The sequence below is a fragment of the Fusarium falciforme genome, chromosome 1, assembly GCF_026873545.1.
Source record: "Fusarium falciforme chromosome 1, complete sequence".
In the NCBI taxonomy this organism is placed as follows: Eukaryota; Fungi; Ascomycota; class Sordariomycetes; order Hypocreales; family Nectriaceae; genus Fusarium; species Fusarium falciforme.
This window is the reverse complement of record NC_070544.1, coordinates 2839597-2858126: the sequence shown is the minus strand read 5'-3', so window position 1 is coordinate 2858126 and position 18530 is coordinate 2839597. Positions and strand designations below refer to the sequence as shown.

The window sequence follows — 18530 nt, the reverse complement described above, 5'->3', positions numbered from 1 at the left end:
GTATTTGCTTTGTTTGTTTGTTTGTTTGCTTGCTTGCCTGTTGGGAGAGATAGCATTTCAAATCGGACCCCCCGCGCGACCCCCAATGAAATCGACCAGGTTGTGGTTTAGGGCCCCTGTTGGTCGCTTCGATCGGAGCGGTTTCAGGAGGCGGTGGGATGCAGCGATCGTCAGGGTGAACAAGCCTTCCGTGGGGTGAGCCCAGGAGAAGGAACACTCGGGCTCCGAGCTGATAGAATCTCGGACGAGGCGCCGGAATACTGGAGACTGTTGGGCGGGAGGCGTCGCCGTGTGATGCTCCACATCTCCGAAGCCGGCTCCGGCCGTAGTTCGGCACGTCCGGCATTTTCATCCTATCAAGGTTTTGGGCGTCAAGAAAGAAAAGTCCTCGGTTAACAAGAAAAACTGTCGTGCTTTCTTGGCTGAGGCAATTTCAACCTCATGCCACATCATCAAGAGCCCACCGACATCCATGCTTCAATGCCCAAGCAAAACACAACATGAGAATTTTTTTCCTTTGCATCCCACGGTTGGAATTCCGCATCTCGGAAATTCCCAGAGAGGAGAAAGCTCATGGCGCCATGGGCACCCTTCGGCTAAGATTCTATCACTTGTTCCATGGACCACTACCCAACGAAGCCAGCTCAGCCCTGCCAACGCCATTTCCCCCTCATCCTTTTCGACTTCAGGGTCCAGGGTCCAGCTGTTCTTTCTCCAGGCGTGACCTCGAAGGAAGCCAGTCACAAGGCCCTTTCACGATCCACAAGTGTTGAAAAAAGTGTGCCAGAGCAGATGCACCCCTGGTCGCAGTCGGGATGGAAATCTGGTTTGTTCGAGAGCGGGGGGGCTGACGTGCATGCGCATGTGCGACGTCATTGCCCTGTGACGGCTTGTGACTGGGCAGGACAGGCACCGATAGAGCTTCAAGTGACAACCTCCAAGTTCGGGATGGCTTGGACCAAGGCATTGGGCCGTCCTCGGTCGGGCCTTGGACGGCACCAACTCACTTTACATGGGATGGCGCGTGCTTCTTTGTCTTTGTTGTTTGTCCCTCCCCCAAACCTCTTACATATAAGATCGTCATCCTTCTTCTTTTCTCCCCGTCGACCATCCACCATCTTCATCACCAGCAGACCCCACCGCGACCCGTGTCCATCACTTCAAGGCAAGCAAACCGCCTCCTTTGGCTTTTGCCGCTGCGTCTCAAATATTTTTATACTACGACTCGTCCCTGTCTGTCAAAATGGGTATGTCTCTCCTTCGCTGCACGTAGCCGTGCCGTCCAGCCCCAACCCAACCGTCACTGACGTCATCTCGTACTTCTAGTTACCAGGCACTATGAGAAGAAGCGCCTCTATCTCCAGCACCCTGAGCCCGACTATGGCATCGTCCGCCGAAGGGTAACCACCATCATCCCCGGGCCTCCACCTCCACCACCTCCGCCTCCGCCCGTCGTCGCACGGCCGCCGCTGCCGCCTCCACCCAAGCCAGCGCCCAAACCCGAACCCAAGCCGGAAGTGAAGCCAGAGCCCAAGCCCGAACCAAAGCCTGAACCCAAGCCTGAGGTCAAGCCCCCTCCCCCTCCTCCCCCTCCTCCTGCGCCCGTCCAGAAGCCCAAGCCCCCGCCGCCCCCGCCAGAGGAGCCCATCGAGGTCATTGCCGTCGACGTTGAGCCTCACAAGAAGAAGAAGAAGCCCAAGTCCCGATCCCACAGCCGACACAGCCACCGATCCCACGACCTTGACCGTGAGCGTGTCATTGAACGAGAGAGGATCGTCCCTGTCCCTGTTCCGGTCCCTGTCGAGCCTCGCTATGACACGTACCGCTATGTCGATGGACCTCGGAGGTGTCTGCCTGCTCCTTCACCACCTCGGAGGGTGTCACCCCCAAGGAGGATGATCGAGGACGATCGCACTCGCATCTTCATCTCAGACCGAGAGCGTGAGTACTACCGACGATAACGAGACAACCTGTGTTATGAGTATAGAATCGGACCTTGATGTTTTTGACGGCCTTGTATCATGATTGACGACTTTGGGTTTATGGCGAGATGGTTAAATTTATAAGACGGAGTACATATTGCAAAAGGAGTCGAGGTAAATTGAAACTTGAGGTACCAAAGCAACGAGTGTTTTGTCAAGACGACCGCCTTGTGAGCCGACCCGTTTTGACACCCCATGAGCCAAGGGATAGGTTAGGATAAGGGTTATGGTCGGTTAGGGTTATGCTTAGGATTAGTCTATGATTGTTTTAAAGTACAAAGGGGGTCGGGGTCGTCTTGACTGTATAGGTACACTTGAGCAACAATGCCAAAGTATTTTCTTGCTAGTATTCTCCCACTCTCCGAGATGGGCGAACCCTTGTCGACGGAGCACGATAGTATATCTGAGTTTGTGCCCTTTGCATTCCAGGGCCGGCTTCATATGGCGACGCATACTCCTCTCTTAGAGGAGGTGGAGGAGGTGGAGGAGGAGGCCAAAATGCCGCTGACTCGGCTGTTTGCGACATCATCGAAGGCCCTCCGTACATGCCCTGCCCTCCTTGTCCTGACCGTCTCAAGAACCACCGAGCTAGGTTGCCCAGTTCGCCCATGAATAGCAGTCCAGCTAGGATAACCACCACCGTCAGAGGAATCGCAACGACCCAATACAGCCACTGTGAATATTCCATGTCACGAATGTCTGTTGTGTTCATGCCAAAGATGCTGGACACGGCGCTGATGGGCAGGAAAATGATGGTGACGAGTGTAAAGGCATAGATGGCGCGCTCCTGTCGATCACGCGTAAAGTCCATCTTGTATGCGAATCCACGTTCGAGATCCTGGGTAAACTCGGTGAAGCGTCGAAACTCGAACTCGCGTTGCTCAATGAGTCTTGAGCATTCAAGAAACAACAGGGCACGCAGACCACCTGCATCCGTAGGCGAGAGCTTCGACGACGTCGTTATGTCGTAGAGAAAGTCATCATCCAGGCCCATGTAGTCGTTGGCTGGTGGTGGTGGTGTGACCTCTTGCGTATATACATACTCAACCCGCGGTGCATAGTCTTCCTCTGGTCCATACGACTGTGGTGGTGGGTTCGGCGGTGCTTGAGGAGAGACCTCTGCATAGTAGCGTTTGTTGTACTGCTTCTCCTTGTCTTTCATAAACATCGACTGCTCAAGCTGGCGGATAACAATGTCCTGCGTGTCGATTGCAGTTAAAGAGTTCCGAACACGACCGATGATGTTCTTTTGCTTCAATAGCGTTCGCTTCACTGCTACTAGCTCTTGCTGAACCAAGTCAATGTAGCGTTGGAGTGATCTATCTGACGGCTGTGACGTGATGGAGTTGTCCTGCAAGGTATCAGTAACTAGGTGTATAAAGTCATCGATTGTACATACTAGGGAGTTGAGGTACTGTGAATATGTGTCGCAAATGTCATCAGACTTTCCAACTTGGTCTTGTAGCAGGCCCATTGTGACAAGCGACAACACTTCAAGGGGCAACACGGAGGCTCGGTCTAGGAGGCTTTTGCTGGAGAGGCCTTGAAGCAGCTTCTTAGACCCCTTTTCAACCAGATCCTTGGCTCGGTTAATCCGGCTATTCCAGGTGAAGTCGTCCTTAGAACCATAAATCATGCCCATGACAACGTAGAGCCAAGCGGTGGAGAACTCAGGCGGCAGGTCAACTCCAATCCGCTCCTCTTCGGTTGAATGTGCCATGATGGTCTGAAATGCAAAAAGATCTTGGGTGAAGTTCCGAAGAGACGTCCGAATGTCATTGAGGGTGTCATCAAGGCTTGATTGAATGAAGCCAGGTTCCAGTATCGAGAGCTTCGAAAGTTAGCCTGCCAATGCCATCAACAAACCCCTGACCTAACTCACCTCGATCATGGTTCGAAGAGAGCCCCAAAACTTGCCTGCCATCGGGCCTTCAAAGTTTGGTGGGAGGAAGAAGTTGTAGATGACGTCGGCAGCGTTGAAAATGTCAATCTTCTCCTCGTACGCCCGCCGCACTTGGTCACTCCCCTGGGCTTCGACACGATCCGCCAGACCAGCCAAGTACAGGTAACACTCCATCTTGGTCGACTCTTTGCAGGATTTGTATGTTTTCCGGTTCGAGTAAGTGGTCTCGGCTGTGATGAACTTCTCAGCTGCCTCAAGCTGAGCCTCGAGGGTCGCTGAACCGGCCATGGTAGTTAGACCTCTTGAAGCCAATGTGAGAACATGGAAAAAATTGTTCGTCTTGGGCTTTCCTTTCTTGCCAGATGAGTTTGGAATAATCTGGGGCTCTGGACGAAGGATTGAGCGTGGAGGTGGATTAGGTTGAGAGCTGTATAACGTCAGTCGTGTCTTTCGTCCATCAGATGCTTTAACAGCATACCCCAGCTTCATGATAATCTTGATCGATAACGACCGAGCTGTAGAAGCCAGCTTGAGGATTTTTGGCCATGTCTCAGCTGTAATCATCTGGTCTTTGTGCCAGAATTCGGGAATCTTGGGCCAGAATGCTTGAAAGTTTGACAAGAACGTCTGTTGCTGTCAGCAATATCCCAGTCAGGGGATAAAAGCAGACTCACAAACCATGTTTGACACTCTTCTGCCTCGAGCAACCAGACTACCGACTCGCCATAGGCAACAAGAATTCGCCCCTTGGCCTCAGTAGCTAGCGCACGGGAGGGCTGTTCTTTGATTTCCAAGGCTTGGCCGAGCAGATCATCTCGCGCCATTGTTCCACAAGTCACCAGTAAACCTGTTTATTTCCACGATTATCAGCGGTCGTTCCACAACATAACAGGTATCAGGCCTTACTGTTATCGATGACGAGACACCAAAGTTGGGAGATGTGAAAACACTCTCCACGATCTGCGTTGCCCAACCGACAGACAGCCTGCTCCATATCCCTGGGCTCAGTGATCTGAGAGTATTGTACCTGAAGCAACGTTTGAGGAGGGAAAAGAGACGTGTTCGAAGCTGCCAGTAAGCCGGAATACTGCTCGAGAGAGAAGTAAGGGATACAGATCCATCGAGCCGAGCCGGTGACGAGATCGGCTGTTGCCCCTTGCTTCAATGTCTTGAGAGGCACCTCGATGGACTTTGGATCAAGGTACCCGACCCTTGCGCCCTTGGGGTTGATTCTCGACTTTGCACATGTCTTCTTGACATCGGCCCGAAGTCTCGTGATGGCCTTCTTTTCTAGCGCTGTGAGGCCAGAAATGCGAGAGATCTCAACCTATAGTTAGAGGATTAGAGGCATGCCCTTACCTAAAGGGCTTAGAAACTCACCCAAAACTTGTCAAAGTTCATCACATCTTGAGGAATATGACTGCCTAAGGGTTAGCTCATAGCAATCAAAATAAACACGTTCAGGTGGGTTGAAAAAAACACCGCTGGTGCTGGCACCAAAATTGTATGGGGAGAGCGGCGGTGATTTCTTCAACCCACCTGACAGTGAAACTCACAGCCATCTAAATAGAGGGTGTTTCTGGACTGTCGAATCGTGCACCACCTTGAGAGTTGCGGTATGGGAGCCGTTCATCTCAGCATTGCCGGTGTACAACGAAGAGTGAATAAGCGTCAGCTGGGAGCTGGAAGCCGAGGCTACTTCGACTTTCGGGGGAGGCTGCTCTTCAGGTTCGGGAGTTTCAGCATCAGAGTCCCCGTCTCTTGACGACTCCGTCATGGATAGAGACTGCGATGCGAAGCTGAACTTGTCGTATGGATCCCATTCATCACTCGAGAAGCTGCCTGCCCTGTATGAACGAAAGTTGTCACCATCGTATCCAGGGGTTCGCGAGGTCTCTCGAGACCTGTACCTATCGCGTCTAGGAGGACTCCCATAGATGCGGCGGCTTGGTGATCTTGACCGGCTTCTGGAACGGCTGTATGAGCGTCTTCGTCTGGCATCTCTCCTAGTATCCCATTCGTCCTCAATTGGCCGTGGAGACTCGGTAAACCTTCTGATGGACTCGTATTGCCGCCGAGGCGAAGCATCAGGAGGGGGCAAGTCGTTGTAATCATCATACACATCTGCCTCATCTCGAGAGCGTCGTGATGCTCCCACCATTATCACATCTCCTCGGAATGTGGCTGGGGGCCCTGGCCTATCCCCGCTGTTATCGCGGAACCGAGACCTCTCAGTGGGTATTTCGACTCTCTCATATGTGCCGCGTCTAGGCTGGGTTCTGGAATCTTGCCTATGAGGTCGTCGGGGTCTCTACAGGGCATGAGGTGAGCGTGAGAGTGTTGTTGTGCCGGGGTAAACAAACCGCGGAATACTCTTGATCCGCGAATCGGACGTGGGAAGAGCGGCCCTGGCCTTCACCTGGTGGATCAGCCATGATGATTATTTCGGGTAAAATTGATAAGAGGTGTACTTGAGAAATAATCAAGGTAGAATGAAGGAATAAATATCGCTCTGCTTACCCGCCTTTATTGATTACTATAACTCACTTGATTACTGGGGTGATCATACATCCATGTCCAGGCACAGCCGCTAGCGCCACGGCTGAAAGATCGTTGGGCTATCACGGGGGTGAAGAAATAAACAAGACACTAGAATATAAAGAGAGTTACCTAAATCCTTATAATTATTATAAATAAATTTGTATAAAATATAATAAAAGCATTAAAAATATATTATAATTATAATAATATTTTAAAGTCTTTTCCTTTAAATCTTATTATTATCTTTAAGGGAGAATTAGCTAATGGGTATATACTGGTATCTCGTTTTTTATCGCATAATGCACTTGTGGCATGTTTGTTCTATCTAGGTACTTAGGTAGAAAGGGGGCTGCTGAGCCATCATGATGTCTTAATCGAAGTCCATCTCAGTGCTAAGGTCTCTTCGGGAGTGGGTTCTGGAGAGGAGATGTCGGAGCCAGTCGGGTCAGACAGTGGGATATCTTCAGAGCCAGATGCGAAAGAGGCTTCGGATCCTTTAGGCTCAAGTTCGTTGTCCTCGCCGTTAAGAAACTCGAAGTCCTCAGCGTTGGGTAGTTCATCGTCAACAGAACGTACAGATATGCCATCGGAATCTTGCTCGTGGCTTTTTGTTGCTAAAGGCGAGCAGTGGGTGAGAATCATTCCCGATATCCACGAGAGTCAACATACCGGTGCATGACGTTGTGTTCTAACTTCTTGGTTGGATTCTTGGTTCAATTCGTAAGCCATTTTTGCATCCTAGTCTCTATTATCTTGCTTAAGTTTCTGCTTGCAGAGCCACTCGGCCTGCTCCTAGGACTATAGCCTTAGATCCTTTAAGTGCTTTCCCCCCTAGATAGACGGCATCGCGTAAATACATGAGATGTATGCTGATAGTCGAATGAGGTTGTAAGGGAAGAGAAGGTTAAAGACAAATGGGAGAATAATCTGATGGGTGGAGCTGAAAAGGGAGTTTGGTAGCCGTCGGCAACTGGCAGATAATTGCAGTGATTTACTGTCACTGTCACTGTGAATTATTGTAGCCTGTGCTTGGTTAGTGTTATTTAGGTAGTAGTAAGAGAAGAGGAAGAAAGTAAACTATGCTTCTATAGATAATTTACGCACTTTATCCTGGCAAACTTCCGCCTTGTATACCTCCTCCTTGCGGACTTCCTCCAAGCATAACCCCCCCTCTCGCTGCTCACCCAAGCCTTAGAGTAAGTAGAAACCACGAGAGAGATTTCTCTCCCTGTGTCTACGACTTTTCTTATTATCATCAACATCGTTCATCTTCCCCAAAGCTTCTTCACCGCCACGGTGGCATCACGCGCGATGAGCAGCACGTCTGATTTCGCCTTTAGCACCTACGGCTGGGTCTACCGCACCAGCAGGGATAGCAGAAAGCCTAATACCATTATTCGCACCTATAAATCCACCGAGGATAGCAAGACCGCGCACCTGACATTGTCGCTTGAGTTTGAACCCAGAGAAAACCAAGGCTGGACCGAAAAAGACCTCGCAGTGACAGGTGTTCCCCAGTATGCATCACACTTGCTAACTCTCAGGTTATGATTGCTAATCTAGATAGGGATGAGCTTTCTGTTGTTGTCGGGGAGCTTTTGCCTGCAGGATATAAGGAGAGTGTCTCTGAGGAGAAAATGCGTTTAGCAAAGTACTATGCCCTCTTTGATCCCAACGTTCATGACTCCATCGACAGATCAGACCCAATCAACCTAAAGGCATACTGCAGCTATCCCAGTTCAACCAGTCTGCCTAGGACACCTGGCGACTCTAATCCCCCGAGGCTCTGGATCAACCCATTTTCCTGAAAGACAAAAGAGATCTTCTTGTGAAGGCGAGGCTCTGCCTGGGGCCCTGGCATAACGTAGGTAGGTAACGAGAGCTTTGCCAAGCTATAGAGACGTAACTTAGAGTAGATTAAAGAAATAAAAGTGTAAAATAAATAAACTATACCCTAAAGTCTATATGTAGTCTTAGCTTTATCATCATAAGGCCCTGATCATGAACGGGGGTCAAATTGAATCACGTTTTGGAGAGGGTGCCATTTTTTTCTTCAAGCACTAGGAGGACACGCTGACGTCAAGTAATCTCACCTTAACCATCTGTTGACCTATAAACACAGAGCTCTTCTAAGCTCGATGAATCTATGTCTATGTACATGTCTATGTATGGGGCTTGTACAAAAGCCTCAATATGCAGGCAAGTCTCAAACACACGCTTCCTCCCCTACAACATTTGTCCCATTTGTGCTTTCGCTGGTCGTCGCCTCCTCTCTCCGAAACAATCCACCATGCTCAAGGAATCATCTATCCATCCGTTTCACATAGAGCCACGTCTGCCTCGAATTCCCTCCAGTTCAGCTCCTAAAGCCTCCGTCTTTCCGTCTTGCAACATCAAGCCGTTCTCTGTGAAGACTCGTCTCTTCTTGACCTGTTTCTTAAACTGCTTTCTTTCCTCCTCCACCTCGTCAAGCATCTTTCTGAGTGCCGGCTCATCGGGCAGGGCACTGTTGGTGAAGGGGTTGGCATCTCTCGTGAGTTGCCGGTACTCAGCAATATCCATCACGCTGGCCCGCAAGACCTTATGCCACGTCGTCGGAAGAACACTGACAAACAAGGGCTGCCGCATCAACCAAAAGAGGATGGCATCCAGTACGCTCGCTAGGGCCAGTCGCATGGGCCTCATAAGCTTCTTGGACCGCTCCCAGGCGAGTATATCCAGTGCGGCTTGGTAGTACCATGAAAACTGGTTCCATTCGGAGCATCCTAGGGGTCGGTGGAGATACTCAGCCCTGACCACTCTTCCAAGCTGGACCGATGTGTCCTCGACGATTCGAAGAAGGTAGCTGATCATTTTGGGCACTCGCAGATTGACTGCTGCGCAATATCCCAGCACACAGCGAGGGAGGTGGATCGTCTTCCAAGGATCCTCATGGTTGTATTCGCATATTTCGATCTCTATCACTTCGTCAGTCGTGGGCTCACTCTGAGGGGTGTCAAACTGGCAGAACTCACCCCTTGTGTAGATGAATCGCAAGCAATGACCAACTGCTTCGGGAGCAAGGTCCATGTGAATCTCGACTGGTGTACCATCCTGGCAACAATCAGCTCGCCATTGCCAACCACAAGAGAAGATCAAGTCATACCGTGTTAGGTGGTGGCAAGTGGTCATGGAACCAGCCAGACTCAGGTGCCACAATGTTGCGATGGACTCGAAACTCCATGGTTCCAGCACGTACAACCACATCGGCTCCAAAAGGAGACTTCCAGAGACTGGTGAAATGGTCAGCGATTGGCCCAACCAAGTGGTTGCATTGACTGACTTGGCTGTTGCTCTGGAGGCCGCTGCTTCAAGGATGAGCCGAGACGTGCTAGACGTGTTGGAGGAGGGAGATCCAGGTGCAGCGACCAGCGCTACTTCGTCCCTAGACTGTGGCTCGAATGACGATGTTGAGGATTTCCGGGATCTCCCCGTCGTGGACGTCGCGACAGAAGACAGAGCCATCTGCGGCTTCGGGAGAGGTGGAAACTTGTCTGCGGTAGGCTTAGCCGCTCTCTTGTTCGCTACGCTCCATGGGTTGCTCTTTGGAGGCGAGGCCGGTCGGAGCTTGACTAGAGTCTCTGCCTTGCGTGGGTGTTTCGCAGATGGAGTCGCAGACTTGGTCCTTCGCCTCCCATCGATCGAGGTGCGATCCATGACTGGCGGCTGTCTGCGAATCAAAACAACGAAGAAGAGACAAAGAAATGAGTGTTGAGAAGTTCTTGGTCCAGGAAAATCTCTATTTTGCAGAGCTTCAAGGCTGACAAGAAAGTGAGCGCATGCAAAGGGCGTACCAACCTCGGAGTGACGAAGCCACGAGTATGCACAATGGTGCTCTTGTGCCGTGTCTGCGTTTCACGAATTTTATAGGTCAAGAAGTGCGCATGATTGTGATTCATTAAACTGTGGGTTTCTTACTCTTCACTGTCATCAAGGTCGTGAACAGCTGCCAGCCGTCGGCCGGTCACCTTGTGAATCACCCTTTCTGGACACTCGAACGGATACCTGCACCAGCCACCATTTGTAGGGCAATAGAAATGCAAGATTGTAATGGGTCTAGCAATTACCTGTATACAAAGATATTGTTTTCTAATTAGTCCGGTTTGTCGCTCTGAATGAGAAGAGTGAGGGTGATAGAGTTGCAAACTGGTCAAGGGGAGTCTAGTTGGACACCAACGGCATACGATTTGCTATGCAAACTGCCTTGTGCCCAGTAGAATAAAATCAAACACGTGCGAATTTGAGAAGATTCACTCAGGGCGAGCACTGCTTTGCAGCTGTCAACAGCTGTCAACAGCTGTCCGAGCACGCGGTGCGTCCGCAACTCCATTGCCACTTTCCCCCTTCTGCCGAGAAAACAACGGTTCACCTTTCGCACTTCCTCTTCGTCATCCTGTCATCAGCATTAACATCTTGATCATTCTGATACCCTCAGTATCATCACCTCGATCAAGATGACCGCCGAGCAAGATGACATGGCGTCTTCCGGGAGGCGTATCTCTCTAACATCCGGTACCATTTGCGCTTTTCCCACCAGACGTGCCTCTCTGGCATCCCAAACCTCTCACGCTTTCCCCGAGGAATCGGCTTCTCACTCTTCGCAAGTGAGCTTTTCTATTATTTCTGAGCTCACATTCACATCTAGTAATGGTATGTTCATCCCACCGCATCTTCTTCCCAGGCTGTGTACTAACAGGTCGCGAGGGACTCAACCTCTGTGCCTACGGATCGAAATTAGAGGGCCCGCTGGACAACCATCGATCGTCACTTCAGCGCCTTCGAGAGCGAGTCAAACTCCAGCCTCTTCGTTTCCCCAGTTCATCAAACTCCCTCCGGAGGTGCGAAAAATGATCTGGAAGTACTCTTTTGGGGGTGCCAGGGTCTTTCGTCTGGCTCCTTGCACCCATCAGCTCACCACATGGGCTACGATGATGGTCAATCACAGGCCACCGTCCTCTGGTGCAGCGTGCCGAGAGTCTCGCCAGCTATTTCAGCAATGCGGAGCGTTTCTCTTTGGTGCAGATGGCCTCGCAATCAAGTCCCTCTGGTTCAGGCCCTCCGAGGATATTCTGTACTTGGACCATATGCTGGTTGAGTATCTTGAACACGAAAGTTATTACTCTGGCTGCGACTTCACCACGATCGAGAACGTAGCCATCAATTGGCGTGGCAGATGTGACGAATCGAATTTGCGGAGGCTTGCGGACGCATTGGTCGAGTTTCCTAGTTGCAAACGGATGATACTGGTCATGTCACATGGGGCACCACCATACGAAGACGATGTTTAATTCCTTCATATTAGGGACGACGACCAGCGGAGGGTCTGTTTTTACAAGGGAGAACGGCTGCATTGGGCTGGTTTGAAGGAGGCCTTGGAGGAGCACTGGAGGAAAGACTCGGAAGAAGACTTGGGAGCAGACTCGGGAGGAAGCTCGGGAGAAAGCTCAGAAGGAGAACCTCAGCTTCCTCCCCTTGAAGCAGTCGAGGTGGTGTCACGACGCACTGCCTCGACATCTACTTGAACTGAGCAGGGGACGAGGCTGGCTATAGGAGAGAATTGTGTATTGCAAAGGACATTCATTACCATAGTGGTATTATAGAATCCATTTCACCTTCGTAGTGAATCACTGCTAGTAAATCGGGCATGTGTTGCCGCCTGCCATGGATGGGATGCCAGTTGGAGACCAACCGGGAAGGCACCAAGGTCTCTTCCAACCTTGCCTCCGCCTACCTTCCTACCTACCCAGGGTACCTAAATTTCTAGGCATCCATCCATCCATCCATCTCATTCCAGATCTTCTACCTTCGTTCATCACCCACGTTGGATCAGACCCGACACCCACCTTCACTCCCTTCTTATTGCACTCATCACTCGAGGCATCCGCCTCTTCCTTCTCTTGCCATGCCGCGGCAATCGCCCCATCCTTCTCTAGCATCTCGCGCGTGGAATGCCATTACCTTCTCATTCACAACAGTCCAATACATTCTGCCTAGAATCGGCTTCACTTAGGAGGTGAACATTACAACTGGCAACGGTACGCATGACTTTCCCCTTAATATCATATCTTCCTCTCTAACACATACCCCAGGCTCTAGACTGTTCCATTCTAGAACCGAGGTTGGAAGCATCAGCCCGCATCAAGATGTCGCTGACACAACTTTGACAACGGAACCGATACCTTTGACCTTCCCCCTCTTCGAGAGGCTCCCTCCAGAAATCAGAGCCATCATTTGGGAGTACTCGTTCGGAGAAGCAAGAATTTTCAAGACAAAGTCCCTTTCGATTGTGTCTGGCGTCATTCCCATGGTGGTCAACCACAAACCACCACCCTCAAGCCAAGCCTGCAAAGAAGCACGGAGGATTTCTCAGAAGCTTGGCCGGTTCCTATTCGGAGCGTACGGAAGTCCCTACAAGAGCCTCTGGTTCAACACATCCAAGGATATTTTCTGGTGGGACAGGCAAGCCATCAAATGGGACCAGTTCAGATTTAATGGGCATTTCATCCACTGTGTTGAGAATGTCGCGCTCGATCTGTCCGACCACCACGAATACTGCTTCGATATGGTCCATGACATGTGCTGCATCTTCCCTTTCTGCAAGAAACTCCAGCTAGTCCTCCAACACAATGAAGAGTTGGGCGACAGCGTTCAATTCTTGGAGGTTAGGGATAACTACCAAGTCAGCATAATGAGCGAGGATGGGACTGTTGTGCCTTGGCAGGTCATTGAGGAAAACTTCGAAGAAGATTACGCGTTTGTGTATGCCGACCAAGACGTGGGGATTCCTCAGGGCGCACAGCCGCCTCTCTTGGAGGTAGTTGAGGTCGTCCCAATTCGTCATGGTGAAGACTAAGGGGTCAAAAGAGTGTATTATTAGCAGATCTTGATCGACGTCTCTTCATGTTTATCACAACCTCGCAATCCAAAATGGGGCAGACTATCTAAGGCAAGGCAAATCTTGGAGGGCATCATAATGACCAAAATAAAAAATAACACAAAAAAAAACAAGAAGTCGGATATACTACCTCCGGGTATAGATTGACAACATGATTCCGTGATAGTCCGTGGTGATTCCGTGATAGTCCGTGGCACGCGGCCGTAAAAAACATGAGTAGTTGTCGTGGTAGATGTTGAGTCCGCCATTGGTCAAATGACGCCAGCCCCGATACAGCGATGTCCCCTCCAAACGGCTCCGGCGATTGGAGGGATCTCATCAGCATTCACCCCGTTCCTGACTGTCTCTGCCACACCGTCATACTTTCCAGTCGCAACCGTCGCAAAGCAAGCTCTCATCATGTCAAAGGGTCCTGTCGTGATAGGCTCTACGCAGCAGTTCGATGCGCTCCTCAAGTCGTCGCGCATCGTCGTCGCTGACTGTGAGTACCTGCCTCTACGCCAGAGATGCCCCGCCATGCCCTTGGGGCAACTTGTCCAACACCGCAACGCGTCTCGCCTTCTGCCTGGAAAGAAGCTAACTAATGCTCCTCCTCTAGTCTACGCCGACTGGTGCGGTCCTTGCAAGCAGATCGCCCCCCTTTACGCATCACTCTCGAACGAACTATCCCGCGAAAACATCCTGACCTTTGTCAAGATCAACAGCGAAGAACAGGGAGAGCTGTCTGAGAGATACCAGGTGTCCGCCCTACCAACCTTCCTCCTCTTCCTGGACGGAAAGCAGATCGACAAGGTCCAGGGCGCCAATCCTCCCAAGCTCCAAGCCATGGTTCAGAAGCTGGCGGCCGAGGTGGACTCGCTCGGCGAAAGCGGCGCCGCCTCTAGCAGCGGAGGCAATTGGAAGGGCGCCGAGATCCCTCGAGGCTACAGCGACATCACAGACCAAATAGAGGTTCGAGATCTCGAGGTCCTCAACGCAGATGAGGAGAGCGGTTCCGTCAGGGTTCTGTTTGAGGGGAGCAAGCCCAGCGGACTGAGCAATGGCAAGGGAACGGCCAAGGATTTTGTCCAGAGCGGCGCCGACGACCAGCTGCTCCTGTTCATTCCCTTCCAGTCGACCGTCAAGCTTCACACCCTCCAGGCAAGTTGCGCCGTATTTTTTTACTGGACTACCACTCTAACCAATGCGCAGCTTACTTCGCTTCCCCCCAAAGACGACGAGGATGCGCCAATGCGACCAGGAATCATCCACCTGTACATCAACCGTCCCCACAACCTCGACTTCAGCGAGGCCGACGAGACCGAGCCCACACAGATCATCGACATCCCTGCCGAGGACTGGAACGCCGACGGAACGGTCAATGTTGGACTGCGCTTTGTCAAGTTCACAAAGACGTCAACCCTAATCGTCTACGTCCAGCAGGGCGAGGGTGATGGCGAGACCGTCCGGCTTGATCGGGTGAAGCTCATTGGCGAGGCTGGAGCCAAGCGCGAGATGGGTAAGCTGCAGAAGGTTGGAGAAGACGAGTAATGTTATGCATGAAGAATTGGGTTAAGCTTGGCACATATTTTTTTTTTCCTGTGACGATACCAGGACACACCTGAATGCGATTCAGAGTGAAATGGCCATGCGCTTAAGGAGAATGTAATTGGGGTTTCAATAACAAAGAGGCAGCACGCAAGATGTCGTTGTCCAGGTAGAGAATAGAGATCAAGACGTCGGTTCGTCAAGCATTCACGCACTCTCGTTCCTAGTCAAGGCGACATTGCGATCCTCAGGGCCGTTTTCAACTTGCGCATTCCTACATGAGGTACACACATATTCACTTCACGAAAGCATTGGGTTTAGATATGTCCTGCCTCCCAACCACGACTGAGGTGCATCAAAAGCACCAGAACCAAGCGATGGTAGGGCGGGCCTGCAATTTTGATTAATCTGTGGCACAACTGACGCTGCGATTTTATCCATTGGTAAGGGATTCGAGCAACACGGAGAATATAAAATTTCAGGTCATGCCAGCCGCACGAAGAAGAAAAAGAGAAAAGAGAAGCACAGCTTCAGCTCGCGATCGAGATTTTTATGCGGTTCCGCTTCGCGCGGTTGGAGCCTGCTTAGTCAGGTGGGTTCCTCGGATTAAGTATATCGCCGATTGGAATATCATCTCTCGTGTCCCCGCTCCAGGGTAGGTAGATTAGAGACTTGCAAAGTCCGATGTAAGTTGCTGTTGGTCGACGCAACAATCGAGATGTTCCTTGTCGTTTCAAGATCCTCGAATCCATGTTGCCGTTCAAATCACTCTATTTCGGTCTCTAAAAACTCCGGTGTCGGAATTTCCGAGTCGTGATTCGCGAGACGAGCACCAACCAACACATCGTGGGTTGTTGAATCAGCCCACCATCACTTATCTTGCACCCTCAATCCCATTTACAATGGTACATGGCCCGTCCCGCTGCAAGCCGCCACCAGTTACAGCGCAGATCATCGAGGCCAAGACTGCAACTCTCTGTGGCATACTGCCAAGAACCGGTGTCGCAGTGACAACCTCGATCCAGCGGAAGATATCTGCTCCGTCCACTATCTATGGACTCATCGGCCTCTACCCGAAACAAGCTTCCCGAGCACCACCAACCTAGCAGCGCGGATGTAAAAGACTCCCCCGCCATTCGTGCAAAAACGTGGGCGTTTACGCAACATTATCCTCCATGGCGTAGGGAGATAGACATTCATTCGCGCCTACTTCGACTAAGCCGAGGTGAATGACTTGTCCAGCGGGGAGAGCTCGCCTAGAGGATATGGGGACAAATCGTGGGGTGATTGCGGAGGTGAGCAGCCACGCCATTCTGCCGGGATAGTAGGATGGTCCCCTCTCCTTGGCTGGCCTGGCGGGTATTTGAATCATCGTGAGGAGTCAAGGTGAGCCAATTTTGACCTTGATCCTCCATCGTGCGAGGAAGAAATGTCGACGAGTTTCCCGTCCTTTGTCAAACTACCAGGAGAGCTGCGGTCCATGGTATGGGCGTATGCCCTACCAGAGCCGCGGGTTTTTGAAGTCCTCGATACTCCGCACTCAAACTTCAAAACTCCAGCCTCGGCAGGGCTCACGTTTGCGAATAGTTCGAATGAGCCCCCGCCTGTGCTGGCCGCCGTATGCAGAGAGTCGCGGGCATACGTGCTGCACCGCTACAAGCGGCTGACGTTATCTGGAACAACAAAGTACATCGACTCTGTACGGGATGTCGTCCTGCTTGAACCCTACCTCCTCATCAGGCGGCTTCTAAGAGCCCTGCACTTTCTTTCACAAGTGGACTTTATGAGAGAGAACATGCGCCAAGTGGCCCTCGGGACGTCGTATGGCTTTGCGACGGGAATCTTTCACCCCATGCTCAGCGGAAAGGTATCGAGGAACAATATGACCATGTTTATCAAAAAGCTTCGCCGATTCCCACGACTGAAAAAGGTTCTATTTGTCGTCCACGAGGAGTTTCAGTGCACTCATCCGAACCCTCCCATGGCCGAATGGCCCTATGGACTGCAGCTCTTTCACCACAACTACTCGTTCAAGTTTGACAACGAGCTGGGGATCAGCATCCACAACCCATGGCACTTTCACCAGAATGAGTTTCAGTACTACCCCCTCCAGGCGGAGGAGGCTGACGAAGACGACGACGATCTGGGCGAGAGCGGGACGGATGGCGAGGAGGAGGCGGCAGAGTTGAACCGCAAACCTACCAACGAAGATTGGAGACGGTTCAAGAGGCGGTTCCTAAAGGCCGCGCACTCGACGCTGACGAAACGATTACGAGACAAGCCACCAATAGTCGAGACTCTGCAGCTGCAAGTCGAAGGCGCAAGCTTGCTGTGGAAGTATCGATCTTTTTAGGGGTGGATGACATGGAAGGCTGGGATTAATATTGAACATGACTTAGACATTATTGAGCTGGGATGACTGGCAAGGGAGCTTATGGAGGAACTCGAAACACGACGAATGAGCGGTGGCAATTTGGAATTCAGGGAAATCCGGGATTCTGGAAACGCACACCACTTGACGCAAGCGCTTGACCCCTGCAGCAATGGATTTCGCGACCATCAAGCTTGGCTATGGGGCCAAGGAACGTCGAAACATCTGGAACATGTCTAGTCGAAAGCTTGGTATCAATGGCGTTCGAGGGGGAGTTTATTTGGCGTTCGGGAGGTTTCTTGGCGTGACTGATGGAGAGTTGGACTGGTGTTTTCTGACGGTATGGGCAAATGGAGTATCAGCGTGAAACTGGACGATACCACGAGTTGAAATTGAAACACATGACCGTGTAGTTTGATCGACGAGCATGTTCCTGAATCTAATGGGCTGTGATTTGCTGAATTACGAGGGTGTCGGGTCTCAACTTTGATGGTTGGGTGCCATGTTAGTTTTGGGCTGTAGCGAAAGGGCGTATTTGACTATGTGAGTCGCCTAATGGATTGTAGACACAGGGATGGCAAGCAATCAGGCCATAACCTGTGGCAACCTTTAATCAAGTTTCAAGAGCAAAGGTTCAATGCACAACCCGAAAACCATCGGGGTCGCTTGTGAGGTCATCGCCATGGCCCAAAACGGCAGCTGCATCCGAAGGCTGCGGTTCTAATGACACCATGTGGGCAGCTCCCTCAAGGTGGGGAGTCTGAGCTCATCCAGTCGAATTAAAGTTGTGGGCCACGCCCTGACGCTCACGAATGTTGTACTCTTGAAGAGGTTAAAGATGCGGGCGAATCTGGCTCAACATTCACCAAGCCTCGTCCCTTTTGACACCTGGCCAGTGGCTGGCACCGGGTATGGGCTTGATTCCAGGCCCTAGGGCTGGTAAATAAACTCTGGACTATTACCGCGACCGGCCTAGACGATGGTCCTCATGCAGGGAACTATCTCGACCAATCAGACGAGGCCGGCGCTGAACCCTTCTTAAACGACGTGATGTGCTGGACGATGAGGCGGAGGAGGAGGCGCCTTTGACAAGTCGAGATCGATCCCGCTCGCCATGCACACACAACGGTCCGGCATGCCGATGCCGATGCCGATGCCGACGCTGCCAACCGGATCTTGCAACAGCTAGAGAGACCGCACAGCTTATCAACTTCCGCCGTTGTCCATCCAGCTCGGCCGCCGAGTCTCTCCCCCTGTCTGGCCGCTTTCATG

The 18530-nt window shown here is 51.4% G+C and overlaps 5 protein-coding genes across 5 annotated transcripts; 3 read left to right on the top strand and 2 right to left on the bottom strand.

The window, feature by feature from the left end:
* Positions 1 to 1114: 1114 nt before the first annotated feature.
* On the top strand, positions 1115 to 1961 carry NCS54_00078000 (Hypothetical protein; the record flags this gene model as incomplete). The annotated part of the gene is made up of 2 exons (XM_053146419.1): positions 1115 to 1247; positions 1327 to 1961. The coding sequence occupies exons 1-2, from the start codon at positions 1244 to 1246 to the stop codon at positions 1959 to 1961; spliced, it is 639 nt and encodes a 212-aa protein (XP_053002394.1). The 5' UTR covers positions 1115 to 1243.
* Positions 1962 to 2325: 364 nt separating this feature from the next.
* On the bottom strand, positions 2326 to 6320 carry NCS54_00077900 (Hypothetical protein; the record flags this gene model as incomplete). Its single annotated transcript, XM_053146418.1, has 9 exons — positions 2326 to 3333; positions 3382 to 3813; positions 3865 to 4312; positions 4364 to 4512; positions 4560 to 4732; positions 4792 to 5212; positions 5266 to 5305; positions 5442 to 6196; positions 6249 to 6320. The coding sequence occupies 9 exons, from the start codon at positions 6318 to 6320 to the stop codon at positions 2326 to 2328; spliced, it is 3498 nt and encodes a 1165-aa protein (XP_053002393.1).
* A 2425-nt stretch (positions 6321 to 8745) lies between these two features.
* Positions 8746 to 10122, bottom strand: NCS54_00077800 (BTB domain-containing protein; the record flags this gene model as incomplete). Its single annotated transcript, XM_053146417.1, has 4 exons — positions 8746 to 9383; positions 9441 to 9519; positions 9572 to 9698; positions 9749 to 10122. The coding sequence occupies 4 exons, from the start codon at positions 10120 to 10122 to the stop codon at positions 8746 to 8748; spliced, it is 1218 nt and encodes a 405-aa protein (XP_053002392.1).
* A 3637-nt stretch (positions 10123 to 13759) lies between these two features.
* On the top strand, positions 13760 to 14890 carry NCS54_00077700 (Hypothetical protein; the record flags this gene model as incomplete). The annotated part of the gene is made up of 2 exons (XM_053146416.1): positions 13760 to 13841; positions 13959 to 14890. The coding sequence occupies 2 exons, from the start codon at positions 13760 to 13762 to the stop codon at positions 14888 to 14890; spliced, it is 1014 nt and encodes a 337-aa protein (XP_053002391.1).
* Positions 14891 to 16316: 1426 nt separating this feature from the next.
* On the top strand, positions 16317 to 17240 carry NCS54_00077600 (2EXR domain-containing protein; the record flags this gene model as incomplete). Its single annotated transcript, XM_053146415.1, has 1 exon — positions 16317 to 17240. One exon carries the CDS (start codon positions 16317 to 16319, stop codon positions 17238 to 17240), a length of 924 nt encoding a protein of 307 aa, XP_053002390.1.
* Positions 17241 to 18530: the final 1290 nt, after the last annotated feature.